This window comes from Peromyscus eremicus, chromosome 2, assembly GCF_949786415.1.
Source record: "Peromyscus eremicus chromosome 2, PerEre_H2_v1, whole genome shotgun sequence".
NCBI classification, from domain to species: Eukaryota; Metazoa; Chordata; class Mammalia; order Rodentia; family Cricetidae; genus Peromyscus; species Peromyscus eremicus.
The window spans coordinates 156,674,815-156,694,103 of NC_081417.1; the positions used below are offsets into that span (position 1 = coordinate 156,674,815).

Here is a 19,289-nt window from a genome sequence, read left to right on the forward strand (position 1 = left end):
CCTCCTCCCTCCCCTACCAACCTGAGTGTGCTGGATAAAAGTGGGAAGAAATGCCACTCATTCAGGGGAGCTAGGAAAAACTTTTCTAATGAGCTGTAGTTTATACAGAGACCTGACTCCAGTCACCCCAGTTCCAGAGAGTTACCTGGAGACACACGTAGCACCAAGTGCACAGGGTGAAGTGGGTAAGCGCCGTCAGCATCAGTATGCCTGGAAGCTTGTTGGGAATGCAGAATCTCAGGCCAAATATGCGGATTCAGGAACTTGGGCTGTGTCATAAGCCTCCGGGCGCCAGGGCCCACCAGTGTGTGCAGGTCACTGGGAGGACTTTTATGCTGAGCAAGACTAGAAGGCTTGGGAGATTTTAATCACAGGAAAATAGAATTGATAATATTTTAAAATGATGATTGTCAGTGATGTGTGGAGAAATGGACTATAGAGCAAGAGACCTGGACACTGAGGAAATGGAAGGCAATGGGAGCTGGCCTGGCTTTGCAGCTGGGTGGGAAAAAGAGTTCTAGGGCTGAGCCAGCCGAGCACGGGAAAGTAGCTCTACTGTCTGTCCTCCAGAGTAATAGTTCCTGGTGTCTTCCTCCCTCCTGTCCTAGTACCAAATCTTCATTCCAATGGTGAATAAAGTCCTGGTGCGACACCGGATCAATCACCAGCGCTACGACGTGCTCATTTGTAGAATCGTCAAGGTGAGTGGGCGCCCTTCTGCTTTGAGGTCCCAAGAGTCTTTCCTTCTTGGCATTCTGGTCACAGCAAAGGGGCAAGCCGAGGCTAGCCTTTTAGCCCTGGCTAGGACTGGCAGGCATGTCTGGAGAAGGTGGTTTTTTTGTTTTGTTTTGTTTTGTTTCAGAACTGTAGGCTATGTGGTCTCTCTGGTTTCTGTTGAAGCTTCTCACTTCTGCCTCTGTGACCTTTTTGGTTGGCCACACACAGCACAGAACGTATGAGCCTGGCCGCAGACTAGTTAGATTTCATTTGTGGACACTGAAGTTTGAGTTTCTCACAACCTTGCATGTATTGTGAAGGATTCTTTTTTTTTTTTTTTTTTTTTCTTTTTTCAGAGCTGAGGACCGAACCCAGGGCCTTGTGCTTGCTAGGCAAGCGCTCTACCACTGAGCTAAATCCCCAACTCCTAATTTTTTTTCTTAACCATTTGAGAGTGCGGGGGTGGGGGGGGGATTGTCCCTCTCTTGGGCTGTATGAAAACAGGTAGCAAGCCGTGCGCTGTGTGTGCCCTCAGCACTTGCTCATTTTACTCTCGCTCACAGTTTGCCTTTGCCTGGCTTTGTGACTGCCTGTGAAAGGTTTCTCAGTGACCCACCCCAGTGGGGAGCTCAGCCAGCAGTGGTTATTTTGTGCATACATGCAGTGTGTCCTGCTTGTTGAAATCCTGGCTCTTCCAGGCAGGAATCTACCTAGGTCCGTGAACGTTTCGGAAGCGGGGAACATCTGGAAGGTTGTTTCAGTGCATCTCTGTTGCAGGGATACACACTTGCTGATGAGGAGGAGGACCCTTTGATTTACCAGCACCGAATGCTAAGGAGTGGCCAAGGAGATGCCCTGGCCAGTGGACCAGTTGAAACGGGACCCATGAAGAAGCTGCATGTCAGCACCATCAACCTCCAAAAGGCAGGTCCATTGTTTCCAGGGAGCTTGGGAAGCAGAGCTCTGTTTTACTCTCTCACTCAAAACTTTCAACTCTTGCTACTTTGAATTTAAACCAACCAATGAGCTTTTGTTTAAAAAAAAAAAAAACTCAGCATTATGAACTTAGGCCATTGTGTGTTTTTACATTTGTTTGTTTCTTTGCTTTGATTTTTTGTGCACCAAAAAGCATGTACCACCATGACCGGCAATAAATAAATAAATTTTTAAGCATTAAAAAATCGTTGGCCTGGTGGTGGTGGCGCACACCTTTAATTCCAGCACTCAGGAGGCAGAGCCAGGCAGATCTCTGTGAGTTCGAGGCCAGCCTGGTCTACAGAGTGAGATCGAGGACAGGCACCAAAACTACACAGAGAAACCCTGTCTTGAAAAAAAACAAAACAAAAAAACAAAAAAAAGGAAACAGAAGTGCCAGGCATGGTAGTACACACCTGTAGTCCTGTCCTACAGTAGACTGATGCAGTAGGATTGTGAGGGTTTGTTTTGTTTTGTTTTATTTGAGACAGAGTTTCTCTGTGTAGCCCTGACTCTCCTGGAACTCGCTTCGTAGACCAAGCTGGCCTCTGCCTCCTGAATGCTGGGATTAAAGGTGTGCGCCACCACCACCACCCGGCTATAAATTTTTTTTCTTTCTTTTTTTTAATTATTTGCTTATTTTATGTGCAGTGGTGTTTAGCCTGCATGTGTATGTCTATGTAAGGGCGTCAGATCCTCTGGAACTGGAGTCACAGACAGTTGTGAGCTGCCATCTAGGTGCTGGGAATTGAACCCAGGTCCTCTGGAAGAGCAGCTCATGCTCTTAACCACTGAGCCACCTCGCCAGCCCCTATAAAGTTTTTTTTTTTAATGTAGAAAATTAAGTATCTTTTGTGTTTCCTTAGAACTAGGCCCTTTTGTTGCAAACAGCGTTCTCATGAGAGCGAAGCTGACATCTCAGTTTCCCTTCCTGCTGCTGTGGTAAAAGACTCCAGCAAAAGCAGCCTGAAGAGACTGGCGGCATGTTTTGGTTTATAGTCCCAGAGTGACATAGTTCATAATGGCAGGGAAGCTGTGGAGCAGGAGCAGGAAGCAGGCTGGTCACATTGCATCTTCACTGAGGAAGCAGAGCGGGAGCAGGAAGTGGGGCTGGGCTGTAAAACCCCAAGGCCCTCCCCCAGCAACTCATTTCCACTTAAAGGTTCTGTAACTTTCCCAAACAGCGCCACCAGCTGGGGAGCCAGGTGTTCAAACACATGAACCTGTTGGGGACATTACATATTTAAACTGCAGCAGCTGGTAAGCCCCTAATTAGCCATAAAACTGATGTGAGCTGCTTAAAGCAGTGTTTTTTCACTCTTTTCCCTCTCATTGGGCTTACCAGTTTCCAGGGATCTTATTAAAATGTTTACTCTGATGTGGGGTGTCTGAGGTCAGGCCTGATACTGTGTTTCTAACAAGCTCCCAGGTACATGTGTGGTACTTCCGGCCCATGGACCACACTTTGAGTATCTAACTTTTAGAACTTTGCTAGTGAGTACTAAATTGTCCCTGCTGACCACAGCCTGAGATCTGGCCGGCTTTCTGCCATGTGTGTCATCATATAGTGTCCTAAAAGCAAGCTGTTTCAACGCTTCTCTGGGGAACCCGAGTAGAATAACCACAGTTACTTCACCAGCTTTAAATACACCAGGCTGCTGAGTTCCCACACTTTTTGCTTCGCTCTTCAGCACCTCTGGAGACTGTAAGCAGCCCCTGAGTCGATTTTCAGCCTGGTGCTTTTCTTTGTTTATTAGCAGCTCACTCTCAGCCACTGAGAGAGTTAAAGAACCAGGCAGGCCTGAGTCTTCAGGGACTCTTTTTCTTTTGGTCAAGCCTGTAAAAATCTGAACACAGACCTGGGGGGTTGCACTTATACCCAGCATTAAACAGTAAAAGTTTATTAGTGACTTTACTCCCTCACAGACAGCTAAGAAACACTTGCTGATTTAAAAGGGAAGGGGTCAGCTATCCATGGGTTAGGAGAAATGCTACCTTTCCTCTGGGGGTTTCCTGATTGCTACTTCATGGGAGGACCAAGATCATGAGTCACAGAGCATTGTCACATGGTTATTGGGGCTACCTGGCAACACCTCAGAAAGGGGGAAACAGGCAAAGAGATCAGAAGTACATCTGCACCGGAATGTCTCTGTTCTCCATAGGTTCAGAGCATCTCTCCAGGCCGCCACCCCTACTCTGGAACTCAGCTCTGCCTTGCGAATGTCTCCTCATGGTCTAGGTTATTTCTACAAGCTTTCCTCTCCACTCAAGATGCGGTTGTTTTTAAGAAATTATTTCTTATGTGTGTATCTGCTTGTGAGTATGTGCTAGTGCATGTGGGTATCCATAAACACCAGAAAAGGCACCAGATTCCCTGGAGCTAGAGTTAGAGGTTGTGAGCTGTCTGATGTGAGTGCTGGGAACCAAACTCAGGTCCTCTACAAGAGCAGTATATGCTCTTAACCATGGAGCCGTGTCTCTAGCCCCTCTACCCAGGACTTCGAAAATAAACTTCAACAGTTAGACCCAAGAAGGAATTTCTAGTTTATCTTCCCAAGAAAAGATTTAAGTTCAGAAACCCTAAGCAAAATCCTCCATAGCTGACTCTTGAATCCATCTTGTTGAAAGTAAAAATATGCTTCTGTATATTATGTAATCACAATTAGGGGTTAGTGTATTTATCACATTTTTTAAAGTTTCTTCTATTTTTCTGTGGTGCTGGGAATCAAATCCTCTATTTTTTTTAAAATGATTTTATTTATTTTTATTTGATGTACATTGGTGTTTTGCCTGCATGTATGTCTGCGTGAGGGTGTTGGATCCCATGGAACTTGAGTTACAGACAGTTGTGAGCTGCCATGGGTGCTGGGAATTGAACCCGGGTCCTCTAGAAGAGACACCAGTGCTATTAACCGCTGAGCCATCTCTCCAGCCCTAATCCTCGTATTTTTGAGGTACAGCAGTGTATACATGTAATCCCAGCACTTGGAAGGTAGAGTAGGGAGCACTGTAAGTTCAAGAATATGTTGTCCAGTTCAGGTCCATGTTGATGATAGCAGCCACTTTCTGCTCATCGGCTGAGCTAGGCCATCTGGATACAGTTAGATGAGAAGCCTGAGGCTCAGTGTTATAGCTGTGAGTGGCCGGGTCAGGATTCCAAATAGGTTTCGGGCTTCAGAGAACAACACTCACATACTGCACTAGTGTGACAAGCACTGTTAAAGTCCATTACACTCATTAGTAAATCCTTAAGATGCTCAGTGAAGTGGAAGCTGGCATGTTCACTTTATAAATAAAGAGACACACAGAGTATTACGTAGTTGCCAAAGATCAGAGAGCCAAAGGTTACATAACTGAGACTTGAATTCAAGCCTTCGAGTTCCTGGGTGTGATTTTGGCCACTACACTAGACTCCTCCAGAGTCTAATGGTCCACTAACTAACCTGCCTTAACTGCCCCAGGAGTTCTTTGTGGTGACAGGGATGGAACGTAGAGCCTCACACATGAGCTTCTCAACCACTGACCCACCCCTCAGCTCCACAGAGCCCACTTGCTGCCTGGAGAGGTCAGTGCTTTGAGGAAAGCCTCCTAGTCACCTGTGGTGGCCTCACTCACATTGACCGTTTTCCTTCTGTCTGTGAGAGACTCTTCTCTGTCAGATGAGTTGTGCAGAATGCCCAGCTCACTTCTGCACTGCAGGCGCCTGCTAGGTTCCATTGAAAGCACTCTGGATGTAACAGACCTGTTCATGCTGGTTCTACAGAGCGAGTCCAGCACCAGCAGGTGGCAGATGGTCCTTTTCCACACTGTGCTGTGTTCCAGGGGCTACCACTTCGCTTTATGTGTTTTAATTAAACATCTCTCTTTTGTTTATGTTCTGGAGGAACTATAGGTATAAATTTCCCAATCAAAGTAGAGTAATGGTGACGTAGATGATAGCACTTTGCAAGTGGCCCTGAAAGCTGACGGTTTTCTTTGTCACCTCTGGTATCACAGGCCTGGGGTGCCGCCAGAAGGGTCTCCAAAGATGACTGGCTGGAGTGGCTGAGACGGCTGAGTCTGGAGCTGCTGAAGGACTCCTCGTCACCTTCCCTGCGCTCGTGCTGGGCCCTGGCCCAGGCCTACAATCCAATGGCCAGGTGCGGTGTGCCAGGGCTTTCTGCCCGGCTTCCTTTCCGTTGTCAAGGCTTTTTTTTTTCCCCCCTACAGTGACATTTATTGTGTAGAGTGAGGAATTAAAGTGGTAATTTAATTAACAGACAACCATTTTCATTAATGGGAAGCAGAAGGAAGGCATTTTATTTCAGTTTTATCAGCAGAGCTGGTTTACTGTGTATATTTAGTAATAGTCATGGGCTCCAAGATTATGGCTTTGATCATGATTTTGTTCCTCTCATTTATTTCAAGTTTTGGGGTATTTTTCGTTTTGTTTTGTTTTGTTTTTAGTGTTTGAAAAGCCCAGTCTAGAAGTTCTCTGTTGTGGGTGGATTACACATGCCTCGCTGATGTTCCATGTCAGTCTTCTACCCAAGTCATCTCTAAGCACAGTGTCATTCCCAGAGAGGCTGGTTTGTTTGGTTGTTTGGTTTGGTTTGGTTTGGTTTTGGTTTTTCAAGACTGAGTTCCTTTGTGTAACAGCTGGATCTCACTCTGTAGACCAAGCTGTCCTCAAACTCAGAGATCCTCCTGAATGCTGGGATTAAAGGCATGCGCCACCACTGCCATGCAGAGGCTGTTTATTAACTTAGTCCCAGATGTAAACATTGCAGATCCTTTGTCACCTTTGAATATATAAAGAAAGCTTATTTTTTCATTTACACCAGATTTGTTTCAGTGTTCAGATTAGAATTTCAAATTTTGGGTTTTTTTTTTTTTCTACCAAATTCCAAAATTACATACATTAGTCTAATTTAACATTGAAACGTGTAACAGCAAGTGAAGAAGCATCGAGTTCTAAACCCTCCATTGCAGGGACTCCATTCCTCGCCACAGGCCACGTTGCCTAGAAAAATGCAGAGCAGGGTTACATTATCTGTTGGGGGCTGGGAGGGTGTCCACCCATGTGATGCTGTGGGACTGCCACGTCGGTGGTGTGGTCTTAAAGCGGCTTGTGTCTGGTTGGAGACCGTCTGGGAGGCTGGTGCGCCTTCTGCTGGCACATTGAGTTTGTTGTCATTTCCCACGTAATCACCCAGGGAAACGTCCTCGGTGTGTTTGGAAAGCAGGAACAGATGCTGCCTTTGCCATTTTTGATCTGAATTTGGACATTGTCCAGGAAATATTCCAAGAATCACTTAAGGACTGTTACTTCCTAAATCTGTTCATGTCTAAGTTTTCTTTCTGTTCGTCCCAGTGAAGAGAAGCAAGTCGGAAATTGCTGTGTTCTCCTCCCCACCCCACTCTCCCGCATCATGTATATCATGTCTGTACCTGCCCGAAAAGACAGCGTTGTCATTGCTGGGCTTGACGATGCCTGAGGTCACAGCAGTTGGGTGGGTGAAGCAATGGGATCTCTGAGTTTGAGAGCAGTCTGGGCTATGGCGTGAGACCCTGGCTCAAACAAACAAGAAGACTTAACAGGCGGTGGTACATGTGGTTCTTTCAGTGTAAAGTTTCCTCCCTTGTTTGCCACAGAGCAAGTAGTGACCAACAGTTACTGTGCTGCTTGGGGAAGGTTTAGATAACTTGAGTTTGGGCCAACAAGTTCCGTCAGGCAGCATGGCTCCTTGTAACCAACCGGCAGTGCCGGAAGCGGGTTGATAGAGCTTGTGGCACCAGGCAGAGGAGCGGGAGCGCTTCCTAACATCCTTCTCTGTCCCTGTGCTTACAGGGATCTCTTCAATGCTGCATTTGTGTCCTGCTGGTCTGAACTGAATGAGGACCAGCAAGATGAGCTCATCAGAAGCATTGAGTTGGCCCTCACTTCTCAAGACATTGCTGAAGTCACACAAACCCTCTTGAACTTGGCTGAGTTCATGGAACACAGTGACAAGGTGAGACTTTATCCCCATTGTCCCAGTGGACAGTGATAGGAAGCCAGCTGGCAGGAGGAGAAAGCATGCACGCAGCCCCCTCTTGTGTGTGCCCCGTCTACCGTGTGCCTGTGCTTTCCTGTAGGGCCCCCTGCCACTGAGAGATGACAATGGCATCGTGCTGTTGGGTGAGAGAGCCGCCAAGTGCCGAGCATACGCAAAAGCGCTACACTACAAAGAACTGGAGTTCCAGAAAGGGCCCACACCGGCCATACTTGAGTCCCTCATCAGGTAGGCCTTGAATGCCTGTCCCACTTGGCTGGAGTCAGTTGTAGAATTCAGCTGTGTGAAATCTGCCGTCCAGTGTATCGATGAATCCACAGGAGTCTGCATAAGGGGTAGAAGGAATTTATTAGGATATAAATTGGCAAAATATACTCATGAAATATAGAATAGGAGAATCGTCGTAGGGTCTTGGAAAGCTGAGATACAGTCCAATGCTGTTCTGCTGCTGAGATGGTTCACACCATCCAGCCCATGAGCAGGAGAAGAAAGCGGCATACGTGCCTCCCAGGTCTTAAGGGTAGCCTGAGCCACGCCCCAGAGGCAGATACTTCAAGGTCATAGGTAGGTAGGACAGTTACCTACTACCTCTCTAGGGGCGGTGCTTCAAGGCCATAGACAGAACAGATGTCCACTACAGTCAGGTCTAGCTGGCACGTGTAAATATGTGGTTACAGGTGGCTGTCAGTAGTCAAGCCATGGTTGTCACATCTGTCACATCTGTCAATCCTTACCACCTATACTCTGTTGTTTTCCAACCTGTGCTTGTCCCAGTGAAATCAATGAGAAGCAGTTCTCTGGCCACAAGACCCTAGGAAAGATGGATGTGTATCTAGGTTAGGTCATGCTTCTGAGCAGGATTAGGGCGCCCAGAGGCAGGGTCAGGTGTTAGAGACGAGGTCTTGTAGTGCCCATTCTTCCTCCTTTGGAGTTTGTGAATATGAAGAGCAAAGTCTGAGATGCAATGATCTTTCCCCTGATTCCGTTTTATCTCTTCTCTCCTAAGATGCTTTGGAGTCTTCTGGGTATGGAAAGGAAGTTGTTTAATAAATTTTGTGCTGTTAGAAATTACAGGCAGAAACATTAGCCTCAGCTCCTAGAGGACTGCTCACTTCCCCAATGATTTTAGAAGTGTTAACTCTGGAATCTAATATCTCCATGGAGATGCTAACAGGGTTCATCATTTAACTGCGCATAGCTCAGGACACATCAAGAGCTAACAAGCTCCCGGGTAGGCTGACAGACCTGGCCGAGCAGTGGACCTCAGCAGCCGTGCTCTGTGCACACTCTGCCTTTAGCAGGTGACAGAAGGTGTGACCCAACAGGTTGAAATGGAATCCTGCTTCTGCCCAGGTCCATTGACACAGAGAACGCTGATTTCTGAAGTACTGTGTGGAGACAGTTACAGAGGTGCTGTCCACAAGGACTGCTTCAGCACAGGAGACACAAAGACTGCATTTCTCCCTCCTACCTCTCACTTGTACAACTCATGTGATAGCTTAAGAAGCCAGGGTGACTAACTGGGCTGTTAACGCTAACTCGAGACAGCTCGTTAACCCATCGTGTAGTTGCTGCCTTTTCTGAGACCTGTTGGAAGCTCTCATCCCACTGGTGGCTTTCCCTCATACTTGAGACCATCATAAAAACGTTGACGTTAATGCAGTTTTTAGCAGAAAGATATAGTGTGAATAGAAAAGTGCTCATTAGCTTTTTAAGCCAATGTCATTGAAAATTATAATTCTCTGCAAATAGATTTGGGGCTGACGTGTTTTGTTTTGTTTCTTGGTTGTAAATTTGGATCTGAGCGAAAGCACACACTCTGAGGTACTCAGGCGTGCTCAGCTGGCCGAGCATGGGTGGCTCCGGAGCCTCCTCAGTTCCTTTCTCTGCAGCTTCTTCCATCTGCAGCATTCTCTTGGGACGGGAACTGCTCTCCCTCAGCACTGTTGTGTTGTGTTGACTGTGATGCGCCTTTAAGGGAAGGTTGTTCTAGTGCTTCTGGGGTGTCAGGTCTGTTTGGTTTTGGGTTTTTATTTTTGAGAAACAGGCTTCCTATGTAGTGCAGAGTGAACTTGGAATCCTCCTGCTTCAGTCTCCTGAGCTCTGGTATAGACATACGCCTGCAGAGAGTTACAGGAACAGCTTGGGCATAGGTGCTGTTGGGAAACTGCCCCAGAATTGTAGGAGAGACACCTAGTGACTCCTCCTGGGTCCTGGCACTTTGAGTTGGGTGCCCCCTTTGTGGGTCTGGTCTTGAGGATGTGGTTCTCGAGGCACTGACTGCATTCCTTTTGTCACAGTGGCTCTTGAGTTCCTGCTCCTCTCCCTCAGCAAACTGTAGGTGTCCTGTCTGTTTTGACTATTTATGCCCTCCCTCCATACAGTGGTTGTTGTTGTGTTTTTTTTTCCTACTCATACTCCACTCACTAATTTTTCTATTCTCAGAGCTTATGGTGATACATACACTTAACATTAGCCACCTATTTCTTAATTTTGTTTTTGTCTTTAAAAAACAAACAATATCTCTTGGAGCCAGATGTGGTGGTGCACACCTGTAATCCCAGCACTCACGAGGTAGATTTGGGGGAATTTTATGCTCTGGTTCTGTCTGTCTGTTTCCTACCTGTTGGCTTTCTTACCTGTCTGCTCCAGGACAAATTAAAACCCACATGTGATCTCCAAGCTAGGACAACACTAAGACAATATCAAGTGCTTGAAGCCCACATAGATGAGAAAGTGAAATCACCTCTCGGGAACAGTGCATTAGAAGGAACTGGACTTAAGAAACATATCATGGTAGCTGTGGGGGTCTTGTTGGTTATCCAGTGTATGAGGGCAGAGGTCTGTTGGCCTGTCTTTTGTTCTTCTTGTTGTTGTTTTGAGACAGGGTCTCGTTGTATAGCCTTGGCTGTCCTGGAACTCTCTATAGCCCAGGCTGGCCCCTGCAGAGATTGACCAGCCTCTGTCTCCCAGACATGTGCCACAGCACCTAGCAGTGTGCCTTTCTTCTCTGCTCAGTAGAAACTCTCATCAAAGCTGTATGCTTGCTGTCCCACATGGCATCTCCTTTTAAAGGAGGCGTCTGTACAGTTCAGCACAGGACTGGTACTCACTGGGTGGATCTGCCTATGGGCTGGTTCTGTGCATCCCTGTGTAGCACTGTTCTGTGTAACTCCTGTTCCCATTTCTCAAAGGGCCTGTCAGAACAAAATGTCCTTTGTCTTCCATAGCAGCACTCAGCTCTGCTCTGGTCCCTGGTGGTTCTGTCTTCTCTCTGGTCAGAGGCTGTGTGTGGGGACACCATCCTTGGTGTCCCTCTGTCAGCCAGTACCAAAGCGCATGCTCGGAAATGTGGGCACTAGGAAGGCCTTGTCCATTCTTCACCCTCCCTCTTCCCCTCTCTGAGAAGTTTCCCTAAGAAGTGTGGAGACCCTCAGAAGTTCTTTGGAGATCATACTAAATGAAGGGAGAACCGTCAGCTTTTCTGTGTGGGCGCCTTGCTCTGCACACTCTAGCCGTGTGGTGCTGGGCATCTCATTCTCCTGCCTGCCTGAGGAAGTTTGTTTGAATAGCTCCCCTGGGAATCCCTATTTTATGCAGCTTCTCTTCTCACTTTATTTCTTTGAGAAATTCCCGAGGTTCTTGTTCTTGAGGGGAAGTGGATTCCCGGGAACCAGAGAACTGTGGGTACAGTAGAAGTTACTAAGTGAGAGAGAGACATGGCTTATCTTGAACTGACTTCCTCCAGAGGACGGTTCTTCTTAAAGGGCCAAACCACTGACCTCCCTGCAGTGAGACCAAGGTGGTGTGGGGCTGCCAACGCCAGGCTCTGCTCCTGTTCTCCGATGGCTTATGCCCTTCCCCCTCTTCCCTTTGCCCCCCCCACTTCCTCTCTGCCCTTTGCCCCCTGCCCTTTCCTCTCTGCCCTTTGCCCCCTGCCCTTTCCTCTCTGCCCTTTGCCCCCTGCCCTCTCCTCTCTGCCCTTTGCCCCCTGCCCTCCCACTGCATCTTTCCTTTCCTGCCTCTTTGGTTTCCTTGACTATGGACCCAACTGCTCACTCTGACTTTTTACCTGAAGTTTTTACCACGCTCTCAATGGTAATAATAAGAATTTAAAAGAAAATACTCAAATTTTGTTAGTATTAATTGTAAAAGAAAAAAGATACTTTGAATGTTTAAAACAGAAACTACAATATTTTATTTTTACAAAGCAAGATACTTCTTATATACAGCCTAAGTTTGTAACCACAGCGCCATCTACTTTCATTTTCCAGACATTTTTCTTATAGACAGTATTATAAAGGGGATCTCTTCAGTCCATTTCTTACAGAATGAGTATAAATGGATACATATGTTGACTGAGAATGTTGTCAGGCTGTGCTGTGATCTCTCTGCTGTGATCTCTCTGAGACTCACCTCCCACTGGTCTTCCCTTCCACATCAGACCCACAGCGTGCCTTGCATTGCACTCCCTGACCCAGGACCTAACAGAAGCAAGTCCATCCTGGGCAGCTGGTCTTCAGCCCTCACATTTTTGTCTCTTAAAAAGCCTATGTGCCTGTCATGGAGGCGCAAGCCTTTAATCCCAGCAGTTGGGAAGCAGAAACAGGTAGATCTCTGTGAGTTCAAGGCCAGCCACTACATAATGAGTCCAGGACAGCCAGAGCTATGTAGAGAGACCCTCTCTCAAAAAGAAAAACAAAACAAACCCTGTAGACACAGGAAATGTCATGAGATTTAAGAAGAGGAAGCCTCCTCTTCATCATCCGCTCTTGTTGCCCATGGCCTCTCCTCTGAGAATCACAGCAGTTCTTTTCCTTTGCTCTTTCCCTCATTTCGTCTAAGCCTCTGTTAGACAAAATGGGTAAAGTGACCCCAGGATTACTGTTTCCCACAGGTGAGTCATGTGGAAGATGCTGCTGCTCTCTGGGCCCACGCAGTCCTCCCCCGGGCACCCGAGGCAGGCCCCACTGGGCCTAACTGTTGCCATTTGCTAGTGAGTGCTATTTGTATGTGTAGTTCTATTGTGTGTGCATGTGCTCACATTGGCGGCACAGATAGAGTTCTGTCCTGCTCCTTAGAGAGTGGCTTTTCATTGTAGATGATAGACCACTCCCTTCCTACCCTTTCTCCACCCTCCTCCCATCCTGCTTTGCCCCCTCAGCCTTCCATAGCTCTGCATTGCAGCAGGCTTCTTAGGGCTTGAAGACTTCTGGACGGATCTTCATCTCCACCCGTTTGAGGGAGTAGTTGGCTCCATGCCAGCCATACCAACTGATGCCATCCATGTGCTTCTTGTGCTCCCCCAGGCGGTAGTACACCCCATTGAGGTTGGAGTCTGTGCAGCAGTTGTACCAGTAGCCACCTGGCATGAGAGAAAGAAACAGATGAGGCTAGTAGGCTGGGATGTCCTCCCTAGACTGTGGCTGACTGATGGTGTTAACGAGAACACCACAGCTGGAGAACAGCTGCAGTTCACAGCTTGTTCTCAGTGGGACTCTGGGCCCCACCCTCCCCAGATCTCACCTTTGCGGAGCTCTGCACACTTGTCCAAGCAGTTGTCATTGTCCTTGTCCATGGTGCTGAAGACCGTGTTGTTATGGTAGAGGAGGGCATCCTTCCCCACGTTGCCACTGTAGTTCCCCAGAAAGAGGCGGTAGCTGTTCAGTTCATTGTCCAGTGCAAAGTGGCTGTACTCTGCATAGCGTGCATTGCCCTCCCAGTCCTGGCAAGGAAGAGCAGCGCCTTAGGGAAACTGTAAAGGACTTCATTTCTACAGACCCTGAACCCTTCCTCTCTCACTAGCCCCACAGCCAGACGTCTCTTCGGTGATGGGACTCTGATAAGACTACTAGAGTTCACCATGTTAGCTGGAAGCTAGCGAGCAAAGGTCTGAAACCAGATTTGGGGTCTGGACTCACCATATGACCTGGATTGTTCTTTCTGTACCCCTTCGTATCTCTGTCTGATTTTTGTTAAATCTCACTCTGAGATACTGTAGAAGCAAGTAGGGACATTATGCTTGAAGCTTTCTAGAGGGCCACCACCCAGCATCACTGAGATTTGCACTTTAAAAGATCCCAAAGCAGAGACAATGGTGTTTCCATCCCTCTAACTAGGGGTTCACCCTGTTCTGGCCTGGGTCTTCCCAGGTCTGGGTCAGCTATAGTTTAACTTTGCTGAGAGATAGAAAGAAAAACAAATCTTCCTTAGCTGTACCAAACCTTCAGGAAAATAGCGGCAGTGACTGTACAGACCTACTGTGAGTAGACGATGGTGATGTTTCCAGACCTGCATATCCACGTGCAGTGGACCTGGGCCAGTGGGGGCCTCACAGCTTGAGCTTACCTCCAGCTCCACACGGAGCCGTGTTGGCTGCCTGGTAAGCCGGTGGATGTGTTCATTCCCTAGCCAGAAGTCCCCTCGGCTGCTGCCAAAGCCCTGCTTATACTGTCTCCAGTCTTGGTAGAAGGAGACAAGGCCACTCTTGCGTCTCTGGATGATGGTCCAGCCTCCGCCTGCAGTTTCCATGTCACAGAACACCTGAAGCAGAGAGGGTCCTCTTGGACAGGGGCAGGAGCTCGAGGACAGACACCCCACCCTGTGTACTGTGCCTACAGGGTCAGCAGTCCATGGACTCTGAACACTGCAGCAGAAATACTGCCCCAGTGTGGAGGGGCTGGAGCACAGTTAGCTTGGGAATGTATGTGGGGAGGGGATCAGCTAAGTACACCTTGATGGAAAAATTAGGTACTTCAGGGTGCCTCCTTCTGATATCTCCTTTCCTCTCTTGAAGAGCATTGCTCTAGGATGTTGCCAGAAATGTAAACTAGTTAAGTTATGTGTTGGTGAGAATTAGAGTTGGTATTTGACTGACGTTTTAAAAAAAGCAGATAGCTGGGATTTGGAGGGAGGACTCCCATAAAGTGGACATTCTCATAGCTCCACCATGTGGTACGTTTGCTTCCCTGAGTTTCCCTTTCGTTTCCCTGTTGTCTTCGTGCCTTAGCGACCTCACCTCCATCTCAGGGCTGCCCAGGAACTCATCGGGAGGAAGCTTGTACACTCCAGAGATTCGGTAGTTCTTCTGGTAGAGGGAATAGCAGTCATAGATGGCATCTGTAAAGGCGACACCCAGAGTGAACAGAGATTTGGGCTCCAGGGATGGGAGGGCATGCTTGCTGCATCTGAACTGGATTAAAAACTAAAACTTTATTTGTACCACAGGGTGCCAATGGGTAGAAGTGGACATTGGATCATGGGGGCATGTTTGAGCTTCCTTAGTTATGAGGCAGTAGAGTAGGGAAGCCCTTTACCTGTGCCAAGGAACATTAACCAGGAAGGTCCAGGTTAAGTGTAAGATACCCTGCTATAGCACCAGGCCATGGAACTAGAAATGATGCAGTCTGTGAAAGCTACTTAGCAGCTGCCCTGTGAGTAGCTTCAGCCAGAGGCTCAGTCCTGAGCACTCAGAGGGTTTGGGTTATTGTTAACAGGTCATAGCTACTGGCAGGCTGGTACTTTAATTAGGGAGACAGATTTGAAATCTTATCTCCTCCCCAGTCTCACATTGCTAGATGCTCAGATGAAAACCAAAACTCCAAGGAGCCCATTGGGACCATTCCCTGCAAGTTTTGATAAAACAAGGAAATGAGACTTTCCCACCTCCCCTTGGGCTTGATGTAAAAGCTTCCTTGGCTGCCTCGAGGCTGCTGCTCTGTGCTAGCTTTTGTCTCCTTGTTCTGAATAGCAGAGTGAGCCTTCAAAGAAGCAGTTGCTTCTAGGAGAGGCTTCCTGCACCGTCTCAGGACTTTTTCCTTGGTGCCCACTGGTACAGGTGGAAGTGGGAGTTTCCACAGTGCCTGTTTCCACACAGAGCATGTTGGGGAAGGGAAGTGAGGTGCACCTGCCCGTCCCCAGGAGACTTCTAGTAGCAAGAAGGAGTCCAGTCAGCTCTGCCTCTGGCCTGGTCTTCTCTGTGACCTGTTGCATCTCACAGACCAAATGAAGACTACTCGTCTGGTAAATGAGAACACCTACCTTTCAGTTCCCAAACTGAGGATCAGGAGGTCCATGCTTTGAAAGCGGTTTGTATAATTGTTTAATTAGCTAACAGACTTTTCAGGCTTAACATTTGGGCAAAACTTTTTCTTTGTCTGAACCAAGGGTAGCCAATCATGTCTTCTTGACTTGGTTTATAATGCAGCCAGCATTATTAGTAAGAAATGCTTCACCTATGGAATATGCTCATTCCAAATGTTCCAGTAACCTCAGAAAATTAGATTTGTCTCTGAGCAGCAAATTCTGTCTGTGCCAAGCTAACCAACAGCTGAATATTGTTTTCCCAAAGAATGAATTGCATGTGCCTTACTTTCAGCCATTAAAGATCAGTGTTTCAACATTACCTTTACTTACTTTCTGTATTATTTGGGAGAGTTTTATTAGCAACCGTAGGAGAAAATAGATCAGAACTGTAGAAAGTAGAGGAGTTTGTCCTTTCTTGAGCACAGAGGTTTTGTTCAAATGGCTGTATGGCTGCAGGCATTTGTACCCCTCCACACTAAGTTCTAGGGATACCCAAACACTAGGGTGTGGGATGAAACTTTGCATCTAGAGCAGCAGCTGTTACAGTCCACTGTTTGTTCCTGCTTCCTTTACAGTCTGTCAGCTCTCAGGAGGGAAGTATAGCAGGGCCACACCAACCTCTGAAGACTTCAGGCTTCAAAGGGGAGTTCAGACTCCCAATTTGCTGAAATTTTGTGTGATTCAGATAGACTGGAGCTAGACATGTTTCATGCCTGTAATTCCAGTGCTTGGCAGGCTAAGGCAGTAGGATCCAGAATCCAGGGCCAGCCTAGGCTGCATAGTGAGTTTGAAGCCAGCCTGGGCTATGTGAGACTTTATCTGAAAAAGAGACTGGTAGGTCCTGGCTAAACTTGCAGGACATCGCTAACCTCCAAAGAATACAAATGAGCCTTTAAAGATACAGCACTCCCCAAAGGTCCCCCAAAGTTGTTCTGTCGAGCAGGCTATCCAGAAGCAGCGCTGGGGCCAGGAGGCCCTCAGCAGGGCCGAGGTGAGGAGTGTATGAGGACAACGCTTACCTGCCGAGGTCTGAGTGACGGTCTGGGCTGCCTGTAGCTGCATGATGTCGATCTGGTTGTTCATCTCCGAGTACTTGGCCTCGGCCGCCGTGAGCCGTGACTCCATGCGCTTGCTGCTGCTCTCCAGCTCCATCACCTGCATCACCACACTGACCCAGTCACTCTCCTGCTTCTTGCTCAGTTCATCCAGCAGACTGCTGAGGTTGGCAACCTGGGCTTTGAGCTCCCTCATCTCCTCACAGCACACCGCTGCTTTGAGCTGTGCAGGTGTCTTGCGCTTAGGAGGCTTCTGCAGCCACACTGGGTGGCTGACAAAGGTCACAAGGATAATGCACAACCAGGTCTTCCTCAGCATGTCTGTGGGCCTGTTGGAGAAGTCTTCCTCTAGAGTCCGTACCTGACAGAGGTCTATGAAACTGCGGGAAGCTTGTGACTTACACGGGCAGTTTTCTTCCTTCCTGGTGGTTTCCTTCCTCTGCGCTTTCTTATCCTTTCTCAAAGCTAGAGTTTCTGAAGTGGAACTCAATGGGTACTGGAACACTTTCCTTCCCGGGTCTAAATGCCCCACCAAGGCAGCATCTTAAATATTGTTAGTGCCTGTACCTCCACCCTACCATGGCTGTGTGCTCAAGCCCCTCCCACCTCATCTGGGAGGGTCAGGTGCCTGTTGAGTGAAGTCAGTGCAAACTTAGGCCAGAGCAGAGGAGGAGGGGACGGGCCAGTGTTTGTTTCCTTGTCTGTACAGTCTCTGGGCTCAGACAGGAGGCTGTGAATTTGTTTCCAGTTGCGCCTATTAGATTACACCCCTGCCAGCCTCTGGCTCAGCTCTCTCAGCAGACAGGCACTAGAAGAGTCTCCAAACTCCCGTCTGAAGGTTATATAACACAGACTGAGGGTGAGGTAGTGAGAAGGAGTCTGGACGGAGACTGCTGAGCTAGGCAGGCCTGCTAAGGTAATCCATGCTGTTTACTTGTGGTTCTGGTTTATATGGACATCCCGATGAGTGTGGGCAAAGTAACTGGGCTGAGTAGGTCATCACTCGGGGTTTTACAGAATCCTGTTGAATCTGAATTTGTCTTCCTTTTTACACACCTTCCTTCCATAAAGATCACCTGACATTTGATAAGGAGGTGTCATACGCTTAGGACAGAGAAGAAGATTCAGCCATGCCAGGCACGGCTCTGGGATTGGTCACCCACTTCTGTCCGTATCTGGGCAGCAGTGAATAGGCTCAGCCTTTGCCTGAGCTTCAAACGCAGAGAAGAAAACTCCACATCACCTAATAAATCTAAATCAGGAGTCTAGGTTCTCTCTCTCCGTGCAGTATGGTTTGCAACTTGATGTTAGTCCTTCTGTACCTGCATATAACTTTGCCTGAGAAACGGAGTTATTACAAACTTTATATCCTTTATTTGAAGTGCTCTCCTAAAATCATGTAAAACCATGGAACTTTTCACTAAAACTGTATACAAAGGTCCCTCTGTCCTTGCCACAGGAGCTCTATCTTTGGAACATGTGTGTGCTGTTTCTATGATGGTGAGCCACTGAGACAGTCACTTGACTTGGTACTCAGTGTGGGTCCCCCACCCAAACCTGACACTGCACAGCTCTTCCTGCTGTAGCCTCTCGGAGCCTTTTCCAGCCGAGTGTCTGGCTCCGCAGAAAGAGGTTTCTGTTGAGGCCGCTCAGGTTAGCAGGTTTACAGCAGGTTTACGTTTCTGAATGAAAGAGCATTAAGGACTCAGATAGGCTGCTTCTTGTTTCCCCTCATCTCCTGTCTTTTTTGCTTCCTTGGGGATCAGGATGTTACTGACAGGATCTTCTGGGTTAACCTGCTCAGAGATTCGGGCTTGGCACTATGCTCGTCCGCTCCTTTTTCACTTTCCTTAGTGAATAGCTGGTTTAGCAGCCTTCATTGGCTCTGTGGAGTTCATTAGTGTTTAATGTCATTCAAAATCTGCTAAACTCCGTGGAGCTCTTTAAGGTAACCTCATGTCTCTCCAGTGATGCTGTGCTTAAGCCATGAGTCACAGAAGTGTCGTGTACCATATGATCATATAAATAGTGGATGCTATACATCCTGTTGCCCCAGAACCAGTGTCATAGTGCAGCAGAGAGCACTGGGGACAGGCCAACCTTTGCAGTAAGTGTAGTGAACCAGCTGGTTAGCATTCCAGCAGAGAACATTCAGATCTTGATCCTACTTCACACCATACACAAAATTTCAGTTCTAGATTTAAATTCTAGATGTGAAAGGCAAAATCATAACGAGTTGTGTAGGAGATTATCTTCAGCCTCTTGAGATAAGCCAAACACCAAAACTTCCAACACAGTGGAAAACATTAAGATGTGCAGGCCAGTTGTGGTGATACTCTCCTAATATCCTAGTACTCAGAGGGCAGAGGCAGGAGAAATGTACGTTTTTGACCATTTGTGCTATATAGCAAGTTCACGGCTA

General features: G+C 47.6%; 2 protein-coding genes across 2 annotated transcripts in view; one reads left to right on the top strand and one right to left on the bottom strand.

The window, feature by feature from the left end:
* Positions 1 to 19,289, top strand: part of Mtor (mechanistic target of rapamycin kinase) — a 114,939-nt gene that overhangs the window by 39,197 nt on the left and 56,453 nt on the right. Inside the window, exons 24-28 of the mRNA XM_059255372.1 lie at positions 609 to 701; positions 1,495 to 1,641; positions 5,689 to 5,831; positions 7,523 to 7,685; positions 7,810 to 7,955. Of these exons, the coding sequence (XP_059111355.1) occupies positions 609 to 701; positions 1,495 to 1,641; positions 5,689 to 5,831; positions 7,523 to 7,685; positions 7,810 to 7,955 (692 nt within the window). The remainder of the gene's footprint in view (positions 1 to 608; positions 702 to 1,494; positions 1,642 to 5,688; positions 5,832 to 7,522; positions 7,686 to 7,809; positions 7,956 to 19,289) is intronic.
* Positions 12,123 to 17,389, bottom strand: Angptl7 (angiopoietin like 7). The gene is made up of 5 exons (XM_059255373.1): positions 16,832 to 17,389; positions 14,746 to 14,846; positions 14,076 to 14,270; positions 13,254 to 13,452; positions 12,123 to 13,092 (listed from the first exon to the last, which is right to left on the bottom strand). The coding sequence occupies exons 1-5, from the start codon at positions 17,184 to 17,186 to the stop codon at positions 12,923 to 12,925; spliced, it is 1,020 nt and encodes a 339-aa protein (XP_059111356.1). The 5' UTR covers positions 17,187 to 17,389; the 3' UTR covers positions 12,123 to 12,922.